Source organism: Chanos chanos, chromosome 3 (assembly GCF_902362185.1).
Source record: "Chanos chanos chromosome 3, fChaCha1.1, whole genome shotgun sequence".
Lineage (NCBI taxonomy): Eukaryota > Metazoa > Chordata > Actinopteri > Gonorynchiformes > Chanidae > Chanos > Chanos chanos.
The window spans coordinates 40,711,839-40,738,234 of NC_044497.1; the positions used below are offsets into that span (position 1 = coordinate 40,711,839).

The 26,396-nt window shown below is 40.3% G+C and overlaps 1 protein-coding gene across 1 annotated transcript in view; it reads right to left on the minus strand.

Moving 5' to 3' along the window:
- The window catches only part of tln1 (talin 1), a 61,519-nt gene extending 36,025 nt beyond the window's left edge, over positions 1-25,494 (minus strand). Inside the window, exons 1-9 of the mRNA XM_030767199.1 lie at positions 25,375-25,494; positions 10,286-10,358; positions 5,146-5,308; positions 3,592-3,689; positions 2,607-2,736; positions 2,291-2,443; positions 1,881-2,023; positions 865-992; positions 377-437 (exon numbers count right to left, since the gene is read on the minus strand). Of these exons, the coding sequence (XP_030623059.1) occupies positions 377-437; positions 865-992; positions 1,881-2,023; positions 2,291-2,443; positions 2,607-2,736; positions 3,592-3,689; positions 5,146-5,275 (843 nt within the window). The 5' untranslated portion in view covers positions 5,276-5,308; positions 10,286-10,358; positions 25,375-25,494. The remainder of the gene's footprint in view (positions 1-376; positions 438-864; positions 993-1,880; positions 2,024-2,290; positions 2,444-2,606; positions 2,737-3,591; positions 3,690-5,145; positions 5,309-10,285; positions 10,359-25,374) is intronic.
- Between the last annotated feature and the right edge of the window lie 902 nt (positions 25,495-26,396).

A 26,396-nucleotide genomic window follows, 5' to 3' on the forward strand; every position in this document is an offset into this window, starting at 1 on the left:
GCAGGGAAAAAAAAAACCCTAACGGCTGTAGGTTGATTAACGCGTGTTAAAATACGCTCCATCTTGAGCAGAGGTATGTTCTAAAAACTACAGACGCACAGCATGAGCTTGCTTATTTTCATTCTTATGAAGAATCTGAGAATCAGACTAAAAGGCATAAGAATAACATTCAGAGGGGAAATAACATATTCCGTCTCAAATGTTTCAAATTTGCCTGCGCTCAGGTCATGTGTTTTCAGTCTGAGCTTTCATCCCCTTCTGGATCAGAGAAAAACAGAGCCGCTCCAGCCAAAACCCGGCAGCATAACACACTGCTGACCTGAACATGACCTAGCACCGGAGCATAGCATTTACACACCAAACACAGGCCCCTTACCTGGAAAATCTTTTTCTCCCCTTTGTTTTTGATGTACTCTTTGGGTAGGAATTCTTTCAGACTGGAAAGAAAGAGCAATGTCAATACACAGATGCATGAGGGAAGAAGGAATTTAGGACTCGGTGAGCAGGAAAATGAGTGTCAGTTGATTCTGAATTCTATATAAGAAGATGAAGGAAGTGCATCACAAAAAGTATCTGCTCAGTTGTTAGCTGTTGAAATATTATCGAGTTTTATCTTGAGTGATCAAGCTAACTACAGACTGCTTTGGTTTTTGTTTTTCAAATACCACTACAACAAAACTACACAAAATTTCAATTAGCTCAGCTTAACTCGCTGCAACCTCAGGCTTTCCACCATAATAACAACAGAAAAGCTGATGAAGATTTAAGTTCAACCATCTGGTGAGTTGGAACTTTGATACAGACAAATCAGAGATAGCAATCTGTGGAGGAGGAGGAGGATAAAGATGATGCGCGATAACTCACTCAAGGAATCCCGGTTTATGCTTGGACTCGTTGTGGTCTCCAAACTGGATCTGGCACTGGTAGCCAGCGAACTCACAGGCCTTATCAAAGGAGACAGGGTGGGAGCCGTTCAGGATGTCATCGCGGGCCTGCACAAGGGAGACAGCGTGTGGCATGACTCTACACATACAGCTCACATACAACAGCGCTTTGGATCACCAAAGTACTACTTCCAAAAAAAAGAAAAGCAAACGAATACAGAAAACACTACAGGGAAGTTAAAAAATCAGATAAGGATCAGAAGTCTTTTATTTTACCCATTACATAGAACAAAAAATGTGTGTGTCAGAATCATCAAACTCTAACAATAGTAACATTATGACACTTCAAACATCATTACAAACATAACTAAAATGTAGAAGTTTCTACTACTACTCTACCAGCATCACTGCTCTATCGAACACAAGCTGATTAGCTAATTACAAAAGGCTATATGAAATGTCCGTGAACTATTCTTTTAATCATCAGTATTGCTCTGAGAACAAATTTCTAAGATTACCTCTGGGTGAGACACAACACATCACAGCTGGTGCTGGCATTTATAATAATAATAATAATAAAAAAACAAGAACTGTAAACTTCTGTGCAGTTGTGCTTATGTGAAAAGGAGAACACTCTACAAGGAACACTGATGAACAGACAGCTTCTGTACATGAGGATTCTCTGGACAAGAATGAAGCAACAGTTCAGACTCCTAATAAACTGAATGTTATCCAGTAACCCCTCAGGTGCCTTACAATAACAAAGTACAAAGTACAGAAGAAACATTAGGCTTATTGGCACTACAGCTAGGAAGTTCCAAATCTCTAATGCTAAAGAACCCCCACATACTGTCTGTATTTCTCTCCATCCTCTTGGCCATATTGCACTGACCTTTACTAGCACTTAGACATGCTTGGTCCACTGATCAGGTCTACTTCGGTCTCCCATTATAAGGAAATATTAGAGTTGGTGGCAATATTGTGTGTGTGCAGTACCTGTACATAGAGCAGGTTGAGTTGCACTGGGTCTCTTGAATCCACATTCTGATCAGAGTAAAAGAACTTTCTTCTGAGAAGCAACATCTCTGTCTCCTCCACACCCTGCTCTCGCAGTGTCCGACCATGGTCCAACCAGTTCACTGCACACACAAGGCACACGTGCTCCTCATTTATCAGGGATCGATGTTCTCACTAAAAATCTTTCTCCAAGTTAACGCTAGATCATCTGGGTTTTTTTTTCCCATAGCATAAGAGATATGCAATCATGACTCTCCATATACAGGGTGATATTTAATGTGCAGTATAAAGCAATGTGAAGAATGACTTTCACATATACATGTGCAAAAAGAAATACAATGTTTTGATGAACTCATTACTGCGTGTGGCCTAGCCTGGTTCTTCCTTACACTCGTCGTCTGTGTGGAGTTTCTGCTTTAGTTTCTCCATCTTCTTGTCATCGCGCAGGAGTGTTTTGTCTCTCTTCAGCGTGCCCGTGGTCTCCTCTTTCTTTTCTTCCCCCACGTCACGCACCAGTGAGTACTCATCATAGTTTGTGATACCTGCGGACCACGCCAAAAAAAAAGAGAAAAAAAAAAAAGATCTGCTTCGCTGGAACTGACAAGCGACAATACAATTCTGCTCAAAGAGCCTGTGAGAAAACACATTAGCGTTAAAGAGAAAAGAGTCTAAGACAAACAGGTCAAGGTCAAACTTCACACCCACCTATCCTGGCACAGATGGTCATGAGCATGTCGCTGACAACTTTGGAGTCATCCACCATGACAGTTTTCACAGTCCCATCTAACATGCGAATCTTCAGGGGTCTCTGTTTCTTTTTGTACTCCAGAGTGTCCTATCAACCACAGAGTGTCCATCTCAGATCAGACGCATTATGGTGTTCGAATAAAAGAATCGATACTTCTAGCCACGTCATCATTGTTCTTGATGCTGTGAGCATATGCAACTAAACCTAATCATTCACATGAAACCCCGAGGCATATCTGGCCTAATGAAAGAAATGAATAATATAAAATAGAACAAACATGTGTTACTTCTGCTGTGGTACATAATAGACAGCAATTTTTTCTCACCCTCATGTTCTTAAACAAGTCTATGGTTAGGAACTGAGGCATTCCTATACTGTGATAGCTGAATTTAAGATTCAAACATCAGTTTCCTTACACCTTGAGACAATGAGAGTGATGAGGCCAGGATTCAAACTATCCAAACTGTGGTCTTTACAGAGGATGATAAGTTTCTAGAATCTTAATATTCAGCTACCAAGGCCAGTGTATCAAATCAAGATGGCGATCAAATATTGTGAACCTTTCCTCTAGATCCAAAAAAAAAAAATGGGTTAGTCATGTCACTTCTTAATGATCTTGCTGTTTCATAGATAGAGAAAGCTTAGTCTGGGGGAAAAAACACCACTCAGAGTATAGTTTAAATATAGAATGATGACTTCATGACCACCCATCATAACTCTGGGAACCATCATGGACTGATCACCACTGAATCTTTGCTGTGCAAAGACATGGTATGAGTCAATCAGCCACCCCCTATTTAAGTTGATGTGTCTGCAATTACATATCGGTGCAAGCATAGCAAAACGTAATCAGGTTACACCATCCTCACCCACACCAGTGCAATCACCTCTGTGTATAGACCATGCCACCAGGCACAGCCTTCAGCCACTCTTCTGACTCACCCCATTCCTAAGCATATAGTAGTCCAGAGCTTTTCCTGACTCCAGCCAGATGCCTTTCTTTGGGTCCTCGTCTGACAGGAACAGGCCGTAGTCATTGGCTGAAAAGGATTTAGGAATCAGAGGTTTTCCAGTGCTGTGTGAGTAACTATTTTTGTGTTTGTGTCTGTCTGTGAGAGTGAGTCAGAGCCTAGCCTAGCCAAACCAGCCAGGTCCGGCAACTTGGTCATGAATGGGACGGGATCACATGGCATATCCAGCTTGGTTTAAATTTACACAAGAACACACTAAGGCAAAAGAATCTATTATTGGATATAATGACACTAACTTGAGTGACAATTTGGAGCAGCTTAGTGGCAAAATTTCTCAAGATTTCTCTCTGAAACTGAGAGCCACGTAAAAAACAAAAAACAATGAACTCACCAAAAATCAAAGGGAAGTGGGAACCTCAGATTGGCCCAAACTACACATTTTTCCCCCAAAGTAGGTTATTTTAGCACAACAACCAAATATTTCAGCCCCCTCATTTATGGCAAAGGCATTTCTGACTGAGGAGCCCTCAGAGCATAGACTGTGCCTCTCCTCTTGGCCTTGCCAAGGCTGAGAGAGAGAGAGAGAGAGAGAGTCCTATTTAAGATGCTGAACATTCCATATTAGCTGTTGATGTTGGCCAAGAACAGGCGCACAAAGCGGAAAATTACTCAGGTTAAGACAAGCACGTAGAGGAGTCCGTCCACTTGGTGCTTCAGCAGAATACGAAGCTCTTACGTAACACCAGGCACAAAGACACAACCCAACAGGAAAAAATGCTAAAGATCCGTAAGCTAGATGAGATAGTAAGTGTTTTTGTCTGCACTGTGCTCGGGTTTTCCAGTATTTTTGGCTCCCTCAAGACATTTTCCTTCAAAATGCAGGACTTATATGGGAGCAGATATGACCAGACTACATCCCATCATCCTGGTGTAATGTCTTGTCACTGTAGCTATGAGTAGAACAGTGACTGTAAGGAAGGACACTCAGCTGTCTAGAGGTTATCAAATCAGTTATAAGAATAAATGAAAACAGTGGAAGAAAGTTAGGGAAATAAACAACACTCACACAGTCTTGCCTGGGTTGCTATGCGTCACATAGACACTCTGTGTTCAGTGACACAGGGCGTGGAGGTATGAAATCATACGGTTTCGCAATATCTCATCAGGCCATTACAGAAACACACCAAAAGACAGCGGATTCTTCATTAAGATATGGAATTTTGTGTTGGCACTGATAACAGCTTTCCTGGAGCCCAGCGTTTGCCAAATATATTACAAAATATCTTAATATTGATAAATGCTACATACACTCAACCTGCTCTTAAAGCTCTGCTGAAATGTTGAAACCAAATCACTTAAAAATTCAAGTGAAAATACTTTCAACACAATTTTTTGATTAAAAAGACAGCATGTTCAGGACCAACAATGATGTCATTATGAAATTCATGGATAGCAGTATATTAGCCAGGTGTGTTCCCATGGTAGGCTATTAATATAGAGCGCTGTGATTTGTTAGGAGACTTACGCTGGCCAAGCTGGGCCTCAGGGACTCTCTCGCGGATGATACGACAGGCGTCATACACCATTGTGGAGGGCTCAAACTGCATGGTCTTCACCACGTTACCCACCCCAATCTTCAGTGACAGTGCCACCATGGCTGCGGCTCTGTGTCTGTATTGCTGCTACACCTGCCGAAACAAACGAACAAAAACAAACGTGAGGCAAACAAAAAACAACTGCACTCTTTCATTTATCAGCCTATTAAAGAAATATACACCATCTTCTGCTAAACCAAGAAATCTGTGCCCACTTCAATAAAGTTCTCTAGTCAGTGCTGTGGAAATGAGAGGCGACTACTGCCAGCAGACATGCTGATCTGAATAGTTCCAAGTTCCTCTAAACCGTGGGGATTTTACTTTAGTATTAAGGAAAAAACTACAGAAGAAAACAGGAACAAAGAAATTCGCAGAAAACTAAACCACATGTGCTCATCCTTATGGAAGTGGGATTTCAGAAAATATTTTGAACATTTCCCAATAACTCAATTTGAAAGTAGGGGGGGAAAAGTTCAGTACAGAAAGGCCAGAGATCAATACATCAGATGATACAAATAATCTATGTGAACATAAGTAAAGTCTGTGATGTTTGTAAGTAAGTACTTCTGTGTTACATTTTCTCAGATGCATATAAATCATGCATCTTACCCAACACACTACACTATAGTAGCATTTCTGATGAGAATACAGCTGTTTGAGATCAAAATCTGAACACCAAGCCTGGGCACTGAAGCTAGTCCATTCTAACTCACAATGATCAACCAGTATGGGAACTAAGATGGTCCTCTTTCACAGTTAAAACACAGGCTCTTGGGTGACTCTACTTGGGTTGCCTAGCAATGTTCAACAGTGTGATGGGCATGAGATGCATAATCAATCAGAAACTCATGTCAATTGTGTCTACACTCCTCACATAGGAAGCACACACTTATAAACAAAAAAACACAGAACCCCCCTAAAACCTCTTGAACACTATCAGCCTAAAGGGGACAACTCTAGATGAGCTAAAGAATGCTGGCAAAGCCACTATAACAACAAACAGAGATAGTCTTGAAAAACAAAAAAACAAAAAAAAAAACAGGGTTTTTGTGTAAGGAACCACAACTATTCTTGCAGAGTACAAACAGGAAAACAGCAAAAAGTCTTACATAACATCTACTATCATGCACAATACCGTTAGTTGAAATTTTTTTTACATGAGTCAATGTGAAACTATTAATGTGAGGAGATGTCTGTTGGCAAAGTAAATGGAGCTCCTTATGTCCTCAGATGGACTTCTGTGGAGCTTTGCGTTTCTAGACTCAACTTTAACAAAAAAAAAAGAAAAAAGAAAAAAGAAAGAAAGAAAGAAAGAGGAACAGCACATTGGGTCAGAAGTTGAAATGAAGGAACCATTTTGATGCAACCAGTCAGAAAAGGTTTCTGTGGAATCAAAGCAATACTTCCTAAAGGAGCCTCTAAAGCATTTGTGATAATATTACCAGTGATATTTTGAGCTGAATTTCCTTATGAATATGTTGACAGTTTTGAAATCCATCTGTGCTCTAAATGAAAAGAAAGCATACCCAGTCCTTTTTTTTTCTTGTCTGACCTCAAGACCGTGAAACACACAAGCAAAGCTGGGTGTATCAAACTGTATTTACATCTTGAAAACTGCGGGTAATCCAAGTGCTCAACATCCTTCAGCTCATTAAAACTGAAAAAATATTGACCAACCTTGCCTCAGCTCACAAATCAATAGTAAATAATACTGTCATGACACAGAAGCATTTCAGAGACGCACTGGAAGCCTACTGTTATTGCTTTGTGGTGTGCACATTGGGACGCAGCGCAATCTCACTGCAGAACTGTACATGCAGTTCCAAAAGAGGAGGAGAGCAGATCTGACCAGTTTCTCACAGTGACTATAACAGGAGAGGTCAATTCTGGTTGCAGCTATCCCACAAAAACTCCTCTCTTTCTCAACTACCAGTGTGGTCTTGCTTGGCCTCAGGTTCTCCTGGTTTGCAGAGGTGGGGAGACATTCCAACATCCTGGACCTGACTCGACGTCTAAACTTAGGGGAGGGGGCGAGGTAGATTTTACAGCTGATTCAGGATATTCCCTTTTCAACTGCAGCGTTAAAGAGGTTCCTACAGGCAAGATATAACATCTCCTCCACAACAAGGTTGAGCTACGGATGAAATTACCACTCATAAACAACGCTACAATGCTTTGAGAATGAAGTAGGTACTCCTCACCCTAAAAACCAAACTGATGCAGGATCTACTTACAGGCCTAATCTAATATGCCTGACTTTTAATATTACAAGGGTCTTCTGCTGCTAACAATGAGCTAATCAGGTGGGATCATACATATCCTGCAGGCTTCCACAAGAACAACCGTTTACCTTTGCTCTAGGAAATAGAAGAGGGTGGATGTAGAGCAGCATGTTCTGATCTAAAAGAAAGGCCTCTTCTGCAGAGCTCATTAAGCTTTGATTTCTCAGAAAACATAAAGATTTACGTGTAAGATATGCACAGAGTTTGAGTGACATGTTCAAAACTGCAACATCAAAAAATACTATAAACAAATGTGCAAATGCAAGACAAATTCCTGGCAGCTTAATAAACACTGAAAATCTTCCTTTAAGAGTTGGGTAATCTATGTCATGTTGCAGCGTGTCTAAAATCCAAGTCAGTGAACCTTCAGGAATGCGCCAATCCCACACCTCCACCACACAGTACACTAATAAGGAGTCCATCCATCAAGATTCAACGGACAGACACCCTGGATATGAGAGCGCAGATTCCCAGCGATTTCCTTAAGAAGGGTTAAAACATTTTATTAGACTTGTTGGCATGTTGATAAAAGAGATATCCTGTGTTTATGTTTACACTGAAATGAGGCTGACTGTTCATTATTTGATCATCAAGCAATGCTGATAAAAATCACTCAGCTCATCACATTCACTGAAACCATTCACTAAATTGTAAAGTTAGATTAATGCCATTTTCAGAAAAATAACACATAAACTGACCACTGCATGGCTGTTACAAAAGCACAAGTCACAGGAGCAATTAAAGTAAGACATCTGGTTCTGTGAAAGGTCTGTGTGGGGCAAGGGATGACTGAATAAGGACTATTGTAAATCATGAGTTTCAGACCAGGGATGAAACAGAACAGCTAAGTATGTGTGCGTGTGTGTGTGTGCGCGCACGCACGCACTGAAGTTAGGCATTGTTCAGCCACTGGGCCATGATTTACAGAGCATTAGAGTGATTAACTTTATGCGTACAACAAAGGCTGCCTGCACAATGGTGCTAAGTGTGTTCCTGCATAGTTGATGAAGATCCCCAAGTTGGCCGACACATCATTTATTCCCAGTGACGTTTTAATGGGATTCTCTTCATCAGCTAGCACCATTCCTCTCATTAGGTTCCTTTCCTCCTTTCATATTTCAGCACCAAAATACCAAAAAAACAGAACAAACAATGCTCAAAAAAGCTCACTCAATCTCATAAGTTAAGGGACAAGCTGATTTCCCTGTAACTGTAACATGTGAATAAATTTGTCCTACGTGACTTATCCACTTAAAAGAGTGAATTAACAGCGTAGAAGTCCTCTCTCAGACTCAGGGTTTGAAACGAAGAACAGTGAGGAAGGATTTTTGATAAAGTGTGGTATAAATAGCCTACACTTTGGCCTTGTGTGGGCCCAGAGAGGATCCAGTTCTTGGGTCTGTGACCCAAGGCCTGTATAAAGAATGTGGCTGTCCTCCTCATGAAAACACCCACAGAAAACAGTTGCACAAAAAGACATTTGAAAGGGAGCTTCAAGATAGAACAGCTATGCATGCATTTCCGCTCAGTTAAACAAGTGGTTTGGACTTAGGCTATGTATGAGTGTGTGAGAAGCAGGGTTTCAAATTTAGCAATCATGCAGAGCCTCTTTCAGCGGCTATTTCTGCAACTCAAACGTGTGAACATCTTCTATGTGTTCTTCATCCACGGTAGAAACAATGAAGGGTCGGAAACAAAGCGCATGACAAAAACTTATACATGTAACATAATCAATTTTCACATGATAATTTGCAACAACTTTTAATACTCTTTGGATACCATATGAAAGTGTTTTGTTCAAATAATCAAATAAAATGAAATAAACCTTAGCTTCATGAGATTATCCCTGTTAATTTGTTTTCATAGATCTCATCATTTCAATTCTTTACAGTTCTTAGCATAAGATCACAATGGTAGTGAAGGTTTGGCTAAGAAATAAGGAATGCTTGTTTTAACACAACCACATGTTACTTGCTATGGATAGATACTTACTAAAATTAAGGAAGAACTTTGTTGGTAAAACTCAGTTCTTGTCTCATTTGCCTGCGATTCCTGCGAATAACCGATGGTTACACTCATTGACAGACTGAACAAAGATCTGAAAAGCATGACATGCCTATAAGATTAGATGGTGTAAATGTGTCTTGATGTCTTACTCTTTGATCCTACTGTAATCTATATCCTGTGTTACTTCTCTCTCTGCTTCATACAGTGGCTTGTTTCACATAATATCACTGCATCTACATGATGAGATGAAACTGTAAGAGGTAAGTGGCATTAACAAGTAAGTTAGCATGTTGTGTACATTCAGTTCAAACATGTAGACTGTCCAAAAATAAAAGAAAACTGTATGGATTTAAAAAACTGAAGTCAGGGATCATACGTAATCAGAAAGATCATATGTAAACCATGACAGCATGCAAACACGAACGCTATGCTAAGCGGCATGCTTCAAGGTGTATATTCCCAACACAAATGGCATACGGCACAAACGACACATTTAGGTCTACTCGGCAAGATAAAAGAAAAAGTTCAGGAGACAGGAGCGATATACACAGATTGTTAAGCCAGAAACACCATGTTGCTGGTGTTACGCAACGATGGCCTGGGAGTGAGGCCAGAGCGCGGAGGACTGCTGACCTACATTCAATATCTCTGCCCACACAGACACAGCTCAGGTGTGTTACCTGCCCGATTCAAATGCTCTAACGTAGCCAACAAACGCAATCAAACTACTGAACCCTCAAGTCCAGCCCACATGAGACGAAGGAAACAAAATCCACAGTACCTTATGGAATCTTCTGGTAATGGGAGAGGGCCTCCCAGTGGGGATGTGGTAGTCTGGGGTCTTCTAGTCTGATCTGTGAAGAAACAACAGGTTCAGAACAGCTTGCTATGCAGTTAGCTTTCACAACAGAACTTCCATCAACACTGTCCATTAGAGCAGAGCTCTTCCGCTGACCAGTTAATACTGAGCAATAAAACAGTGCGCCAAGACGAGGGAGTACAGAAAAAAAGATAAAACACACTGGCTTGTGCTTTGGTGAGAACAGTGTTAAGGATGAGAGAGGTGATCATTTTAACTAGCGGGAATGAAAATAAAAATGGTCTGAGGGTGGGAGTTGAAGTGAGATGTAGAGACAGGAGAGAAATCTCAGGATCTGAACCCCTGGCAGGTTAAAAGCATGCTGCCATACACAGCTCTGTAACTGATAGTAGTGTTGAGGTGGGGGCATTCAGACATGTCACCAGCAATGATTTCTTTCAGTGTCAATCACCGAGCTGACCCTAAGGCAGAGACTGACTGATTCAGTGATATTCCTCATCAGGCTAAAAGGCGACTGTAAGAGAGTTCACTCAACAATCAACAACATCCTTCAACCATCAGACTGTGCAACCTGTACAACACAGACACAACAAACTACACTTTAAATCCTTAAGCTATGTTCAAAGAGTTGTTTGATTTGTAAGTGATTTCAAGGAAATAGCAAAATACTTCAAAGTATTCAGTGCATCAAGCAATATTCAATCCAATGAAATTCTTGTCACTGCTCAAAAGGCACTTTTGAGATTTCCTTCTAGAGGTATGTTCCATTAATTTCGGTAGGCTTTCAAGGACTCGCTGTTTGAGCAAGAAACAGTGTCTTCCTCTGTCTCATTCCACCAGCTACACCCTCTGCATGACTGCAGTCCTGACATCCTGGAGGGAATGGCTCCTCTGACATAAGCGTCTTAAGAAACAACAAAGCCACTCCCAGAAAATGACACACATACATGGCAAGCTGCCCTTAGGAAGATCACTTTTATATTCTACCTTTCATAAATACAAAACTGAACCTGTCTATCTACACAACTTTTTCAAAGTCTACAGAGAAGTTTAATTATTTTGGTTCAAGGCAATTCCTCTTCCCAGTATAGATGTAATAATATCTCAATTCTAACGTGGTTCTTAATGTCCCTTGCTATTTTTGTAAAAGACTGGTTGATTCTAGTGTCAGGATTCATTTCCTGACAGCAGCAACTCACACCGTATGGAATGCTGCACAGTAGTAGTAACTCCCACTCTGCCTGAGCGTGTTGTGATGTCATTTCCTGTTTAAAAGGGCCTTCACTGCCATAAAAGGGAATTTTAGCAATCTGGAGGCACAGAGGGAGAACACAGAGCACCCGGTTCTCTCACCACTGGGAGATATGCATCCTGTGCAATTACAGACTGCACTGAAGGAAGGGATGGTTTGTTTAGTTCCTCAAATCAGAGTGAACACTAATCTAAGACAAATATATGAAGGTGTGCAGTTATTTTCACAAACAAACAAACAAAAAAATTGAAGTCTTAAAGTTTTAACAACAGATTCTCAAGGAATTTTCTCAGGATAAACACTCAGATTTCTTGTTCCTAGGCTGAATGCACATAACTTGTATTAATATAAATACATCTGCAATTGACGCTCAAGTATGTGAGCATCTTCACCAATTCAGACAGCTTGGAGCAGTATTTTGAGTGTCATTTCCTAAAACATATTCAAATTTAGTGAAGTTCATGCTGGCATTAGTTCAAAACCACATGTCCTCTGACAGGACCCACCCCTGATACAAGGGAAAAAGAGGAAGTTTCCAAGAAAGACGGTAGTTGCTGTTCAACATCCACTCCAAAGTGGTACACCAGAGAAGTGTCTTCAAATGCAGAGAAGACGTGATTTTTTCTATCTACTGATCTACGCTTCTGGCTGATCTTTTTTTGATCTTCACACTAGCAAGGTCCCAAAGACTATGAACACCATTAACTAGTAAAATCACTTATATCTTTTTGTAGATCCACATATGTATTAATGTATTGGATCCACGACCATGCACAGTATTATTTTACCAGACTGATGATGGAAATGCTCTCATAAACCAGACAGTAGCATTATCATGGTAGACACTCTTGAGTAGTCTAATATTACACGAGAGACATAAGGGTGATCTCGTTTCTAGAATTTATGGTTTCATTTCTGGCATCTTGCATCACTGATATGACATAAAAATACAGCCATGCAACATGAGAGCTGGCCTCTAAACTGGGTAACTGGGTATTCATACTGGCGCCAGAGAGTAACCAGTGCTGCCAAAACGATCATCAACACAGCATGGTGCTGCTGCTAATTACGACAGAGTGAAAACAAATGGAGTGTATGGAACTTATGGGATTCACCTGTTTGCCTGTCTGTAGTGAGGCACAAAAACGCAGGTACAAATATGTTTTTGCTGTAAGATCTATAGAGTTGGTGCTGCATAACCATTTGATGAAATCAAATGTAAATAAAGTTTACTCTTATGATGTACAAACACTCTCTTATTTAAATCCCAGCATTTTCAGCTGAATGATATCTTGTCACTGCTTGACGTATTTGTGAGGTTTTTGCAATTGTTTCAGAGAATCAAATGAGACTTTGAGTTGACCTAAATGATCAATAGCTGATGCTGGTTTCCTGTGTGTTCTGGGATTGCTAGCCAACCACCTGCTAAATTCAGCAAGGCTTTAAATCAATGGGTGGATGGCTTTACTCTGCAAGAACCAGCATTCCACACACACACAAGTTCATACTTAGGTCATCCATTCTATCAAACAAGTACACAAACACACACACACACACACACACACACACACACACACACACACACACACACACACACACAGAAAAAATAGAAAGGAAATAGAAAACCACAGCACTCAAACATAAGATGTCTGAGTGTTGAGTCCTTTAACATATTTAAAAAAAAATATTCTCTTAACATATAAGGAGGCTTGACAAACCTTCACAAAATGACATATTTTAATATCAACACAATGCAGCATATTTGAAAATAAGACTAGAGATGTTTATGTATCACTATTAATAATTACTATAAATTTAAACATGCAACGTGTTAATTCACACTGAACTTTCTCTGCTTTACAGAGAAGTATGACACATTTGCAAGGAGATGCTTCAAACACCTGCCATGGATCATAGGCTGGTTCTCTGTATCCAGATATATCCTTCTTATGGACATGAGAGATTCATTTGTGTTAGGATTCCCAACGGAAAGCTGTCTGTAATCCAGGCCTGGACTTAATAAGGCTCTGTGGAAGAGAGCTCCCTTTAAATGCCTTGTGAATAACATTGAACCTAAAGAGTTTAAAAGGCAGAGAGATATTGACCCTTCTGACTATCTGGAGGGCAAAGCTGCTATCAAATTCCATTCTGTAATACAAGTGTAACATGGACAAAAACAGGCGAAGGCAAAAATGCTCTGTTGATCACTGCCCAGCTGTTTAGTCCCCCAAATTAAAAAAAAAAAGAAAAAGATAGGCATTATTAAAAAATTCTTAAAGTTTACTACTCAAATCAGATTAGACAGGTTCTCCAAAACACGCAGTGACACGAGCATCATATCTGACCATATGACTGAACGGAAAACATTGGGAGTGTCAAACCTTCTCACTACGCCTGGAAAAGTCTTGTAATTCAGTGATCAAACTGACAGTGAAGACTTGGCCTGAGCAGACACATCCAGATGACCGCGGTTGCCACTCCCTGAGTGGACACGAGGCTTCTGCAGGCAGTATGACCTAACCTCTCAAACCCCGAGAGTCTACACGGGCCCCTCCCAGAAACAAGCCGGCGCCCTTCTCTCCCACAGTTAGGCCAAGGCCAAAAATATCCCAGTCAAATGAGGATGATATTAGTTCAACCACAATGTAGAATGATTAAACACACTTAGACTGGTCAGGGACAGATAAATGAACAATAGTGTGGGCAATAATGCCTGAAAGGAAGAGCAGCATGAAATGAAATGTTCTCTGAAGTGTTACACTGTATTGGTTGCAGACAGAAGTTACTGTCTAGTAAAAGTGCTTGCACTGCAACAGTACAGTACAATTCCAAGTATTTTAGAGCAGAGACAAATTGCATCAACAAACAATACAATTTACTTTCTTTATAGCAAACTTCATGCTGGTCTTACCTCCTCATCTTACACAGCATGCACACACACAAATATATGTAGTGGGTAACAAAACTGGAAACATCCATGTGTTTAAGTAACCTTGTCCACTTTCACAAGCAGGAAACACACATAAAGAAGGACCAGGTCTAAGAGTAAACATAAAACAGTGCGTTTTGTTTTTTTTATGACACATTCTCCTTTTGTTCAATCTATCTACATATATCCCCAAAGGGCTGCATCAGAATGAGCTTGAAAATCAATAGTTCTAATCACCAAGAGGTGACCATATGGCATGAAGGGCAGTCCTCATCAGGACGACAGAACCATTGGTAATGGAGTCATAATGCACAGAAATAAACTAACGCATTTCACTTGTGCATTTGAGTTGAACCAGTCAAAAGGGATACCCTGGGAAACCCTCTCTCACTGAGCTTCAAAAGATGGACTGGTAGCTATGCTCTTGGTTCGACCAAGTGACCTTAGCATAATTGTGTGTCAAGGGAGTCTGTCTTGCCCTTTAGTTAGCGCCTTGTGAACTGCTTTCATGAAAATATCCACCACTCTGTGGAGTCAGTATTAACTCAGAAATGCAGGCACAGTCCATACAATGATGCTTAAGCTAAGATACTACCGTACAACTGAATTAGGGCTGTGGAAAATATCCAATACCATTTGCCTAAGGGGCAAATTTCCCAACTGTCCAGCTCCATTTTAATGCTTCAATGACAAACAACTTACTCATCTGCACAGCCCCACAAGTGGTGAGATGAAACAGAGCAATGTGTGAAATGTAATGGGTAGTGAGGGACCAAAAAAAAAAAAAAAAGAAAAAGTTGTACTTGTCCAAGGTTAGGCTAAGCACTGGCTACTTACCGATAGCTGAGTCAGTTCCTGAGTGCAGAGTTTGAAGGACAGCGGTTTAAAAAAAAAAAGCAGTTTGAATGATCTCTTTCCTAACCCTATCTCCATTTGCAGCCTGACAGCTCATGTCCCACTAAAGCTCTATCTAACTGTCCTACTTATCTGCCCACTGTGGACTGAAGTTACTGGCTACAGTAATACAGGACTAATGTCACTTATCACTGCCGAGCAGAGGACATTTCTCTCCCTGGGACACACTATCATCCCACTGAAATAACTCAGGAGAATTTGTATTTGTTTACAGAAAACAAAAGCCTGGCGTCGATGTGGCGTGTGACTTATTGTAACAAACATGCACGTAAAAAAAAAAAAGATGAAAAATGAAGTCCTCACCTAAGAAAGACAAGATGGCATCCACTCTAACATCTTGTCAAGCTTTTGAATTTTTTTTTAAAGAATGTGGTATATCTCTCAACAATGCAATATCATTCACAAAATGCTATTAATATGAAAATTAAAATGATGTATTATGCAATTTTTGGCAACATTGTGATTATGCACACATATTCCTAGCAAGTTCTAGTTAATCAAACCATTTAAAGTTAAGTAGCAAATTAAACAACTGCATCCCAGAACAGGAACTTCGTTCCCTAAGCACCCATGTTATCATCAGACTATGAAATCCAGCACAGCCATGTGAACACACACTTGGCCTGCGTTTTGCTCCATGTTTTCTGATGGTAGGGGCTTAAGTATGGGGGTGTACGAGCAACAGCTCTGGAACATCTGTTTGGATTTAATCTGTCGGGTAAATCTCACAGATTTAATCTCTGTGCACATATTAACTTTAAATGGCCCAACGAGGACTTCAGAATGGCACTAAAAGCACACTGTACTTTAAGAACAGAAATAGTCACAATGACAACAGTTAGAGGTACAGCTTCATTTGCTGGAGATCTTGGCAAACGAGAACCAAAACATGTGAAAATGAGGTAACTTGTTGAAAAAGACAACATAAAAGAACTTAAGCAGGAGTTAAGTAACTGGTCCAGTTAGAGGCTAGATCTCATGACCTTACCATAAATTACAATGTTCAATTCTTTATCTTCTACCTTATTACTTGACCACCACTGCTCTTTCTGTCATCTTATTGTTAGCCATTCTGCTAAAATAAACAGAAACAAGAACGTGAGCACAGGACACACTTCAGGTTGATTCCAGGTTGATCAGTGTGAACCTTGTCAAGCTGGGAGCTTGAAACTGTCAGTTTGGTTAGTAACACTGTGAGTTCAGCAGGAACACAAGCTGTGTGTGAGAGACACCATGGGTGCTCTTCCCCTGGCAGCTCCATGGCTGGATTCCATGCCGCATTCCTATGGAATTCCACAGCAATTCTCTGAGGAGTTCAAGCTAGAGGAGAGGGAGGGCTCTCATTCCTTGTCAGGGGCTGACCAAGAGGAAGACACTCATTTTGTTTACTCCCAGAGGGACGAGAAAATGTGAGGCGGGAGCCAGTTCCTTAACTTTTTGTGGCTAAGCAGAGCTTTCTTAACCTGCTTCAAAAAAAAAGATAAATAAAAAAAAAAACCCTGCAAGAAACCCTTGAGTGAGAGAATCTGGATGATTTGTTGTTTTGACTTAGTTTGCTTAGTTTGCACTTTTTTGTCTGCTTTTAAGAGAGGAGATCTGGAGAAGCAGCACTGTATATAGATTCTAACGTCTTTTTTATTTTGTTTAGTAAACAAAAGGGAGACCATTCAAGCATAGTAATGTTTGCATAACCAGAATCATTCACGGAGGTCAAACCTTTGGAATTTTCTAAAAGAAAAATTCATCAGTGTTGACTTTGATCAACTCAAGTTTCAGATCACAAAATGTTTCTGGCAACAGCTTCTTATCCTAAGATTATGTAACACTCCTAACCTTAATATTTGCTAATTTACTGTAAAATGGAAACAGCACTGATTAGAGCGAATTGCACACAGAAATGATACTGTGTACCTAAATAAGAGCTCATTCTTGATGTCTCACATAAATAAAAATGATAAATGAACAAGTCCAAGTGAACAGAGAACAGCGCTGGGATACAATGATGACACTATCATGTCGGGTTAGTGCCTGAAGAAAGCGAGAACTTTATCTTAGTGTGAATGAAACTGTGTTAACTTTTTCATGTGTTACACCCTCCTTGCTGTTTTGTGTCCTTGGAAAACCCCTGTGCTAGACAAATTACTGTCGCATTTATAAAACACACAAAGCAGCAAGTGGTAGAGTTCATCCAACAAACTGATGACAAATGGGACCAGTTCTCCACACGGAAACGGTCAAGAGAGAGGTCATGTTGCAAGGCCCGCCGAATGTCTGGAGAAAGATTGTACTCACAGTGCCTCTAAACTTCATTAGTCTGTTCAAATAACACTGCTAGAAAAACATAGCATAACAATTTTATCATCCCCAATAAGGTTGCTGAGAAGTTAACTTAATCTTCCAGCGTGGTTTTCATTGTTGATGCTGGTCTACAGTTAGTTATTAAATGCAAATATTAGTGAGTGAGCTGGTTTAGTACTTGTTTGGTTGGTTTGATTTGCTATGTCTGCTAAAAGGGGAGGCCAAAGGAGATGAAAAAGGAGGAAAGAGTCTGTCCACAGGGAAAGCATTCCAGCAGCATGAGCAAGCCTTCTAAAAAGCTTGTGCCCAGATGTCCCTATAGGAAGAAAGAGCTTGTAAACACATAGGTGCAGGGTTTGTCTCACTTTAGTTATAGCCTTGTCTTTAGCAGCACAAAGGTCACACCTTGGCTACAAACAGCTCAAAAAGTCCCTTACACACTTAGCTCTGGCTTTCTGAGGAAACAAGATGCTATTCCTCTTTACAGGATGAGCATAGCACTCTCATCACTGTCTTCTTCAGTACTGGGGTTAGGGAACTTAAGTTAACCCGACTTCCTTTATTAAAGGATACCTGCCATTGACTGTGTTGCCAGGTCTACAGTTACACAGGTTTGCTCAGCTTTTAGTTTTCAGTGATTGTTTAAAGTTAAGGAAATAACAATGAAAGGAAGATGAGCAATGAACCACCAAGTCATTGGATGACATGCGACAGGACGTGGAAAATGTGCCAAGCCTTGGTGAAACCTGTCAGATTACTGGAATTTTTCAGAATCTGGAAGACATAAGCTAACCAGATATGGTGCAGTTTTAATCATTTTGGTACTAAACATGTTGGTTACTGAAATGGAGAGGTGCTTGTTCCATCTGACTTCATGAAAGTGAAACCCTAGAGAAAGTGATAAATCTCTGTGTTTAAAAGAAAAGCCCCCTCATATATCATGGGGAATTTATGCTCACTGACTAGGCTTCCATATTCCCACAGTAACATTACCACAGCAAAAAGGAAGTCGATCTGCGTCTTACGCCATTTTCCTTCATTCACTACCACGTTTCTTAAACACAGCTGTTACCTCCAGCCAGCATTCAAGACCATCTGTTTCTCAAAGAGACCCCACTTCAAACTTGCAGAATTAAAGACCACAATTAGGCTATGTTTACTGGTCTCTCCAGTCAGAGGCGTAAATCAAAGCCATCCTGCAAATATAGGACTAAGAGGACATTTGTCATCAAAAACAACTTTCAACAAAATGCTTCAAAGGCATGTTTTGACCTGGAAGCATTGAGGAATGTGCTAATACGACACAATTCAGATTCATGTCGCGTGCTTATTGCAGCATCTTCTGATAGCGCTACAAATTTGTTTTCTAAAAAAGAAAAAAAGGATACTAAGATATTATGACATTCATTTAATTTTATACCAGCGCTCAGTGCAATTCCTTGTAAGGCAAACCATATTTCAGCGTGTAAATATCAAGCCTATTTGAGGCAGAGAGGTTGAGAGCCTCCACAAGCAGCAGTTTGCATATACTGTGGGAACTGGTGGAGGAGAAACACCAAAATATTCAGCTATTTCATCAAGTTCCTCGTTTTACTCTTTCATCAGGAAGTAACATTCTCTCACATCATGTCCTAACAACAGCTTTACTATCCAAGTACTCTGACAGAGAAAAGAACACAATGAGCAGAACTATGTGCAAGCATATGATACACTCTGTGCTGCATACTCCTTCCCTTACGACCAAGGAGTTGTTTGGCACTTTATGAGTCCCAGATTACCATAACACATTTTTCAAACTTCACTGGTATTCAGGAGTGTTTTCATTCTGACATCTGGGGCTCTAGTGATTAAAAGAGCAGAAGACTGGCTTAGCAAAGCCTTATTCTAACTGTAGCAATGACACAATGTCCAAGCTATCCCAAACATCTGGAGACAACCATGCCAAACACTCAGGAGCAATAACTTGTGTGTACACTGGTTGTGTCACTTTATGTAAACCATTACTAATGTCAGATAAAATAGATTGATGACTTTCCAAGAAATTTCAGGGGCAATGTAAGCACTGGTGTGAGCAAGTTCTGAGAGAATGTTGGATCACATAGCCCTTTTCCGCCAACGCGGTGCCGGTGCCTGATCTAGAACTGGTTCCACGCATTTCCACCGAAAAAAGACTGGTGGCGGTGCCAAAGAGCTGGCACCGGCACGGCTCCCCAAAGTTGCTGGTCCAAAGGTTGGAACCACTGACGTCAGTGACTATGCAAATGAGAACCACACAGTTCAGCGTGTGATGTGTTTGGTAAGTGACATTCTCTAGAGGGATGGGAGTAACAAAAAAAGTCTGACCGAGATGGCGAAGGCTACAGGCGACATATAGCATGAAAACATGTACATGATTAAAAGATGTATGGGCAACCATTTGTGTCTACATCAACATGGGTTGTTGTTATCATGTCACAAGAACTTAGTCGGGGCCAGAGCGGTAGAAAAAACTCTTAACACATAGACCACGGCAGACCTTCATTTAAGCACTGGAACGTTTGAGCTAGGTGACAGGCTTGCTGTTTTCACGACCACACCCCCAGAGTGAAAAATAGTAGGGTGAAATTCACGTGGTGTAGTGTAAAAGCGTAGTGTAAAAGTACATTTATGAAAAGCAAGCAAAGCAGATGCATTCTGTCCGCCATGACTGTTTTTCCCCACGGAAATTACCCAACTTTCGCTACGTAACATTCGGTTCTCAAACCTTTCAAAATGCAGGGCCGGTTCTCAAAGGGCATCAGGGCAGAACTGGCCCCGCAACGGCAACGGCACCGGCACCGGCACCGGCACAGTCCAGATGGATAAGAGCTGATAGCGATGAGTCATGCACTCCAGTACTGTACTCCAGTTTCAAGTAATGAAGACAATATATATATATATATATATATATATATCAGAAATATCCTGCTAGATGTGTGTGTTTGTGTGCTCTAAATATAGTCACACTCCTCATGAGACATTTCCTGCTTTGTTGACTCATTATGAATTTTCAATCAATATAAATTTCACCTAACAAAATTAAGGAACCAGGACTGGCTTCCTCTACAGCTCAAGTTATTTCATTTAGCAGGGACACTGATCTGATGGCAAATTGTAGTCATTGTATGTAAATAACTAATTTGGCAACCAAGTGAAGACAGACAGAAAGCATCAACATCACTGCACTCGTGGGACATCCGTCAGCTTGCCTCACTTATCCACAAACTCAATATATACAGCTATTTCAATCATACTAATTGTGACTTTAAAGGATGACTTTAATTGAAGTTACATCACTCTCAGCCAATTGAGCCTGATGACTTCAACACATTCAGAACCTATTAAAACCTCAAATGAATCTGACTGGCCTTCCAAAAAAAAAATTATTTCTTTCCTCGCTGGAATAACAGTACATGTTGCTTTGACCAAATATGGCTGGCTCCAAACACTGGCAAGGGACAGCCTCCTGCACCTTGAAACAAACCACACATCCAAATCTCCTAAATGGGAATGAGAGCAGGCACAGACACATACAGTCCAGACATAAATCCAGCACTAGCTCAGCTCTTGCAGGTTTTTCTCTGCAAAGCTGCACTACATTACTGAGGCCAGCATGATGAGTGAGACTGCATGCTTCAAAAGCATTCTAATGGACATTTAAAATGACTATGACGAAAGAAAGGCCACACTCTGAACTGCTCAGAACAGTCAGTCAATTTCTTAAACCACAGATGAACAAAAATCTTAATGAACTTGATGACCTCAGTTTTTTTTTTTCAAATTGATGAAAAAATTCTATATCTCCCAGATGCCTCATTAAAAGTTGCAAAGGAGTGGATGTCCAATAATTCACTAAATAGATTAACATAATCAGACTCAGACATAATCTGAGTTAATACAGTTGCTAAATGTAGTTCAAAAATGGCTAACTTTATTTTTCCTTTAGCTTCATGCTGTTTGCGTTTGACTGTTTTCTCTGGTGACACATCTTGAGTGCCTCTTTAGGGAATGTCCAGAGGGCCTGTCTAGGGAAGGACATTGTTTAATTCTGTGAGGACAGGAGGCCAAGCACCACACCACAGAAATCAGTTCTTATCAACAAATATGGCTGAGATGCTGTTTTGTCTGTCCTGTTTGGATTGAATAAAAGCTCATTAAGGCAGAGAAATTAGAGACCCACTGGATCAAGAGTGCTGAAAAGAAGGATTAGAAGCTTAGAATTCAATTTGGTGACAGTAAAAGCATGACTGCAAATAGACCCTCCTCTTGGTTGAGCAGAACATTCTATTCAATTACGCTTAACACCACATCTGTTATGACTATTCATGTAAACACGTCAATATGTTGTCTTCACGTATACAACCATTGTGGAAAATTCAACTCACAAAATCAGAGGAATGAAAATATTGTAGATGACAGTTGAAGCTAATTAAAGGGGCCAGGGAGAGTTGAAATGCCCACGGGAAGGTAAACAGGCAACATATGAATGAGTATGAGTAAAGCATCAGGTACAGGAAACAGTCAGATACACAGGAAACTGTCCTCCACACTACTCAGCTGATTAGAGCATCTATGGAGAGATCAGAGGCCATGTGAGGGGAGCAGGTCTTTCTTCATGCTCTTACTTTTTATTCTCTTCTCTTCTACCTCTCTCCAGAGACAGAAGAATTCTCCTGCAACACCCAGACTTGTTCAGACAAAGGAAGCCTTCATTCTCTTGGAGCCCACCACAATACCACACAGTAAGCCATCAATGGCAAGCTTGTTAAATGAGGGGGGTGTGTGTAAAGGAGTGGACATGCATGCTGCTCCTTGGCTTCACCTCTTTGAGTCCAAGCAGCAACACAACTCAGTTAACGTAGTTTCACTCACACTGCACTATAAGAAGGATTGTCCAAAACCAGTCCAGGAGCAGGAAAGGGACATAGGTTCAGTGAGATCACGGTCATGGTTCAGTGTTCCAAAGGACAATTCCAGGAAAGGGATCAGACAGTAACAGCACTTTGAAAATTCTTGCAGAGATTCTCACTAAGGATCTAAACAACAGTCATCAAACAGAATCATCCCAAAACACATCTGATGTTTCATGTTATCAGCTTAACAGCGACTGTGACTACAGTTAAACTATGACTGCCGTAATAGCTTAACGTATGTTGTATTTGGACATAGAGAGAAAAGTGACCAGAAAGTACTGGCATAGGATTGATCTCAACAGAAGTATGTCATGTTACTGGAGCAGTGTGCTCAATCTTGCACTGTTAAATGTGATTTGCCCTCTGCCCCAACTGATCCTGTCTGTAGTATTGAAAGTTGGATTCACCTGGACTTGATCATCACACTCTCTGTGAGCTCAGTATACGCAAATAGAGGATTTAATGCCACAACCGTCAACACAGACAACAGATTTTTTGCATTTATTGACGATAAACTGCGGACACGATGTTGCATCTTTATTCGGACGTGAATCATCTAAGCTTCTGGATACTACATAACGCCAGTCTATCCAAATACAGTAATTCATCAGGTACAACAGATCACAGAGTGCAGACTAAACAACACAGATATTACAATCATCCCAAATTGGGCAAGCCAATATCACTGTGCTACTGCATCAGAGGATCCTTCCAATCAGATATACATACCCCAGTCCCAAAACTCTGACACCAGGTCCTCCCACTGTTCCTTTCCTTATCTTCTAGAATAGCCGAGTGAAAGCAACAACTCTATGTAGAGTTTCTGAAGTTTGTAAATGTGAGTTAAAAATAAAATATATGGAAGAACAGTGACGCAGTTCTATGCACTAGAGCTGAGCCAAAATGTGGACCTGCTCGACCTCCCTAGTTTGCATCTCACTGCCACCCCCCTTTTATAAGCTGTTTCTCCTAATAACTAAGCAGGCCAGTTTATAGAAATTTAGGAGTCACAAAGACTGTGAGACATAATTGAAACTGAATGCTCTTTCAACCACCTTTGAGAAGACACGTCTCTGTTAAAGCCTCAGGCCAAACAGTGTCTAGAACAATCAGGCAAGAGACAGCAGCTTCTCAATAAAACCCCATCTTTCTTCTTTTCTGGGGCAAAATAGATAGAATTAATTGATATGCACATAGGACTAACAGCATTTTTTTTTTTAATGAGCAGCTTTTTAGCAATTTCTGTCCTTGGGGAACGGGCAGAGGGACTGACTGATGGATAGTGCTGTTCAGGTATAGTCTCAAAGTTGACACTCGCACTATGGATGCAAATGTGTCTAGTGTGGTACAGACCATGCAAAAATTAATGTTGTAATAGCTCTGATTTCACTTGTCGCGAAATGGGGTATATACGATTATGGATAAAACGTTGGGTTCATAACACTGTTATATAAACCACAGTACTGCTTTTAAATTAAATAACAGAATCCATGACTTTTAAATACAGTAATATGATTCATACTGTACAAGGCCCTCAAAAAAAGAAAAGAAAATATATTGAGAGAAAAACGGAAAAGACGTCGTCAACTGCAGCACTATTTAGTGCTTCACGGTCCTGATATTTTAAACCATTCAAAATGACATTACATCTGATATGACGTTCAGCCCCTCCGGTCACCACACCCCTTGCTCCAGGTCATTCCATGATTTAACCCTGGGGCTGTAGAGTAGGCCCATATTGCTCACGTTTTTGACAACCTTACAGTAACGGTACGTCTTGAGTACTAATATATCCAAGTACAATGGCCCGTGTGTGCGGACTTTTGATGATTAATCAGTCCTTGGGACATGCAAGTTACTTTTTGTGTATTTCGTTGTGTAGCCTGATAAGGTTACGGCTTTATCATGCACGTTATGACCGACACATGACACATGGCAGCTTAGCATTCTTTTAAAGGCAGACGCCACCGTCACATTGTTTCAGAAACTTTGCAGTGATGTCTGGAGATAAAGTCGAATAGGACGAATGCCTCCTATCTGCTACCAGGGCAATAAATCAGCTTAGAAAACGTCGTCTCTCTTAGTGTAGTGAAGTAAACACGACATGTGAAATCCATAAAAAGTAGAAAGTAAAAATATGAGACAATACGAATACTTATTGTTCTAAGCTTTCTGTGGAAGTTCAGCCTTTTGTGCACGTAATAGCGGCTACGTTTGCCATGACGCGTGTACACTTCAGATCTTCAGAATAAATGTGTAGGCCGTGTCGATCATTTTTAAAAAAAAATGAAACTCAACATTGATTTTTCTTTGGGTAATGTGTTCTTCTGATGCAAATGTCCATTATTTCACCAAAACACTACAAACAAAGGCTAACACGTAGCCCCGACCATTCTTCACATTTCTTCCGCGTTTAATTGTACCAGTTATGTGAGAAGTAACTTGTAACGAACATTCTGTCGTCTTGTCCACCGTTTACTTTCATGTATTGCTGTAGCCTAACGGGTACAGTGCGTTCACAATTTGACACTCGGCAAGATTGTAACATGTTCAAGTCACCATCTATCAAATAAATCCATATGCATAATCTATATAGTTTTGGGGGTCACTTTGAATTGAAGTTTTGAAAATAAAGTGCGACCAACACATCGGAAGGAACTTCACACCCCAAACAGTTGCAGCTACTATACCGGACTTTCATAAACAAATTATTTCTAAAACGTACCTTTTTTTCTTTGACCAGTAGTTGTGTGACCGCCTTCTAACAACGGTTATCGATGTTAACAATCCTTTTCCCCAGCAGATTATTATGCGAGACGCTGGTAAATGTCAACTGCTTTCTCGACTCCTGCTCTGTTGGATTGAGGCGGTGTTAAAACTCCACCCTACAGCAGTTCGAGCATTCTCAACTATGATGCAGATATGGGGCGTATGGAAGGGGGGGAAATATGTCAATTTCGCCCCTCAGCCTTTAAAGTAGAGTTATTTACGGGTAGAGTCAATTTAACACTTGGTGCTTCGAGGCACTATATAGAGATACAACATAGGCTACACCTAAATTTGTTTCAGACTCGGCACAAGAACTCCGCGCGATAGTTCACTTTTTAACATTTTGTAACAGATTGTCTTCGAACGAGTGATAGAAAAACTAAATAATGACAGACTTTAATGATAGAAAACGAAGTAATGACAAATAGTTTACGTTTTAACCATTTGTGAACAAGATCTTTTTCATACGTGATGAGCGTATTTGAATGTGATATTATGCTTGTGTGAAATACATAGCTAGAGGGCACAAGTTCTGGTAAAATGGTGGAAAAAAATATTGAAGTGCTCATCGGAACACCGATAGTACCATCTAGTGGACATTATTGGTAAACAACAGCAACAACGAAGACTGCAGGAAGTGTGAAATTTTCCGACTTTATTTAATTTGCATTAATACTAACGCTAATGTTGATACTACTACTAAAATGAATACTCTAATAATAACAATATTAATACTACTACTACTAATAATAACAATAACAACAACAACACATGGGTAAGTAATCATATTTTATTTCTTGTTACCTCTGAAACTGCTCAGCGTGTTATTGCATCTCTTCTATAGATTTTCTTTTTACTACAAAAGTTACACTTGATCAGACATCAATGTATTTATATCTACAAATATAAATAATTTTATGGTTAGTTCTGTACATTAGTCAATAGAATTGCTAGGATTAACATGATCTCTGAGGAACA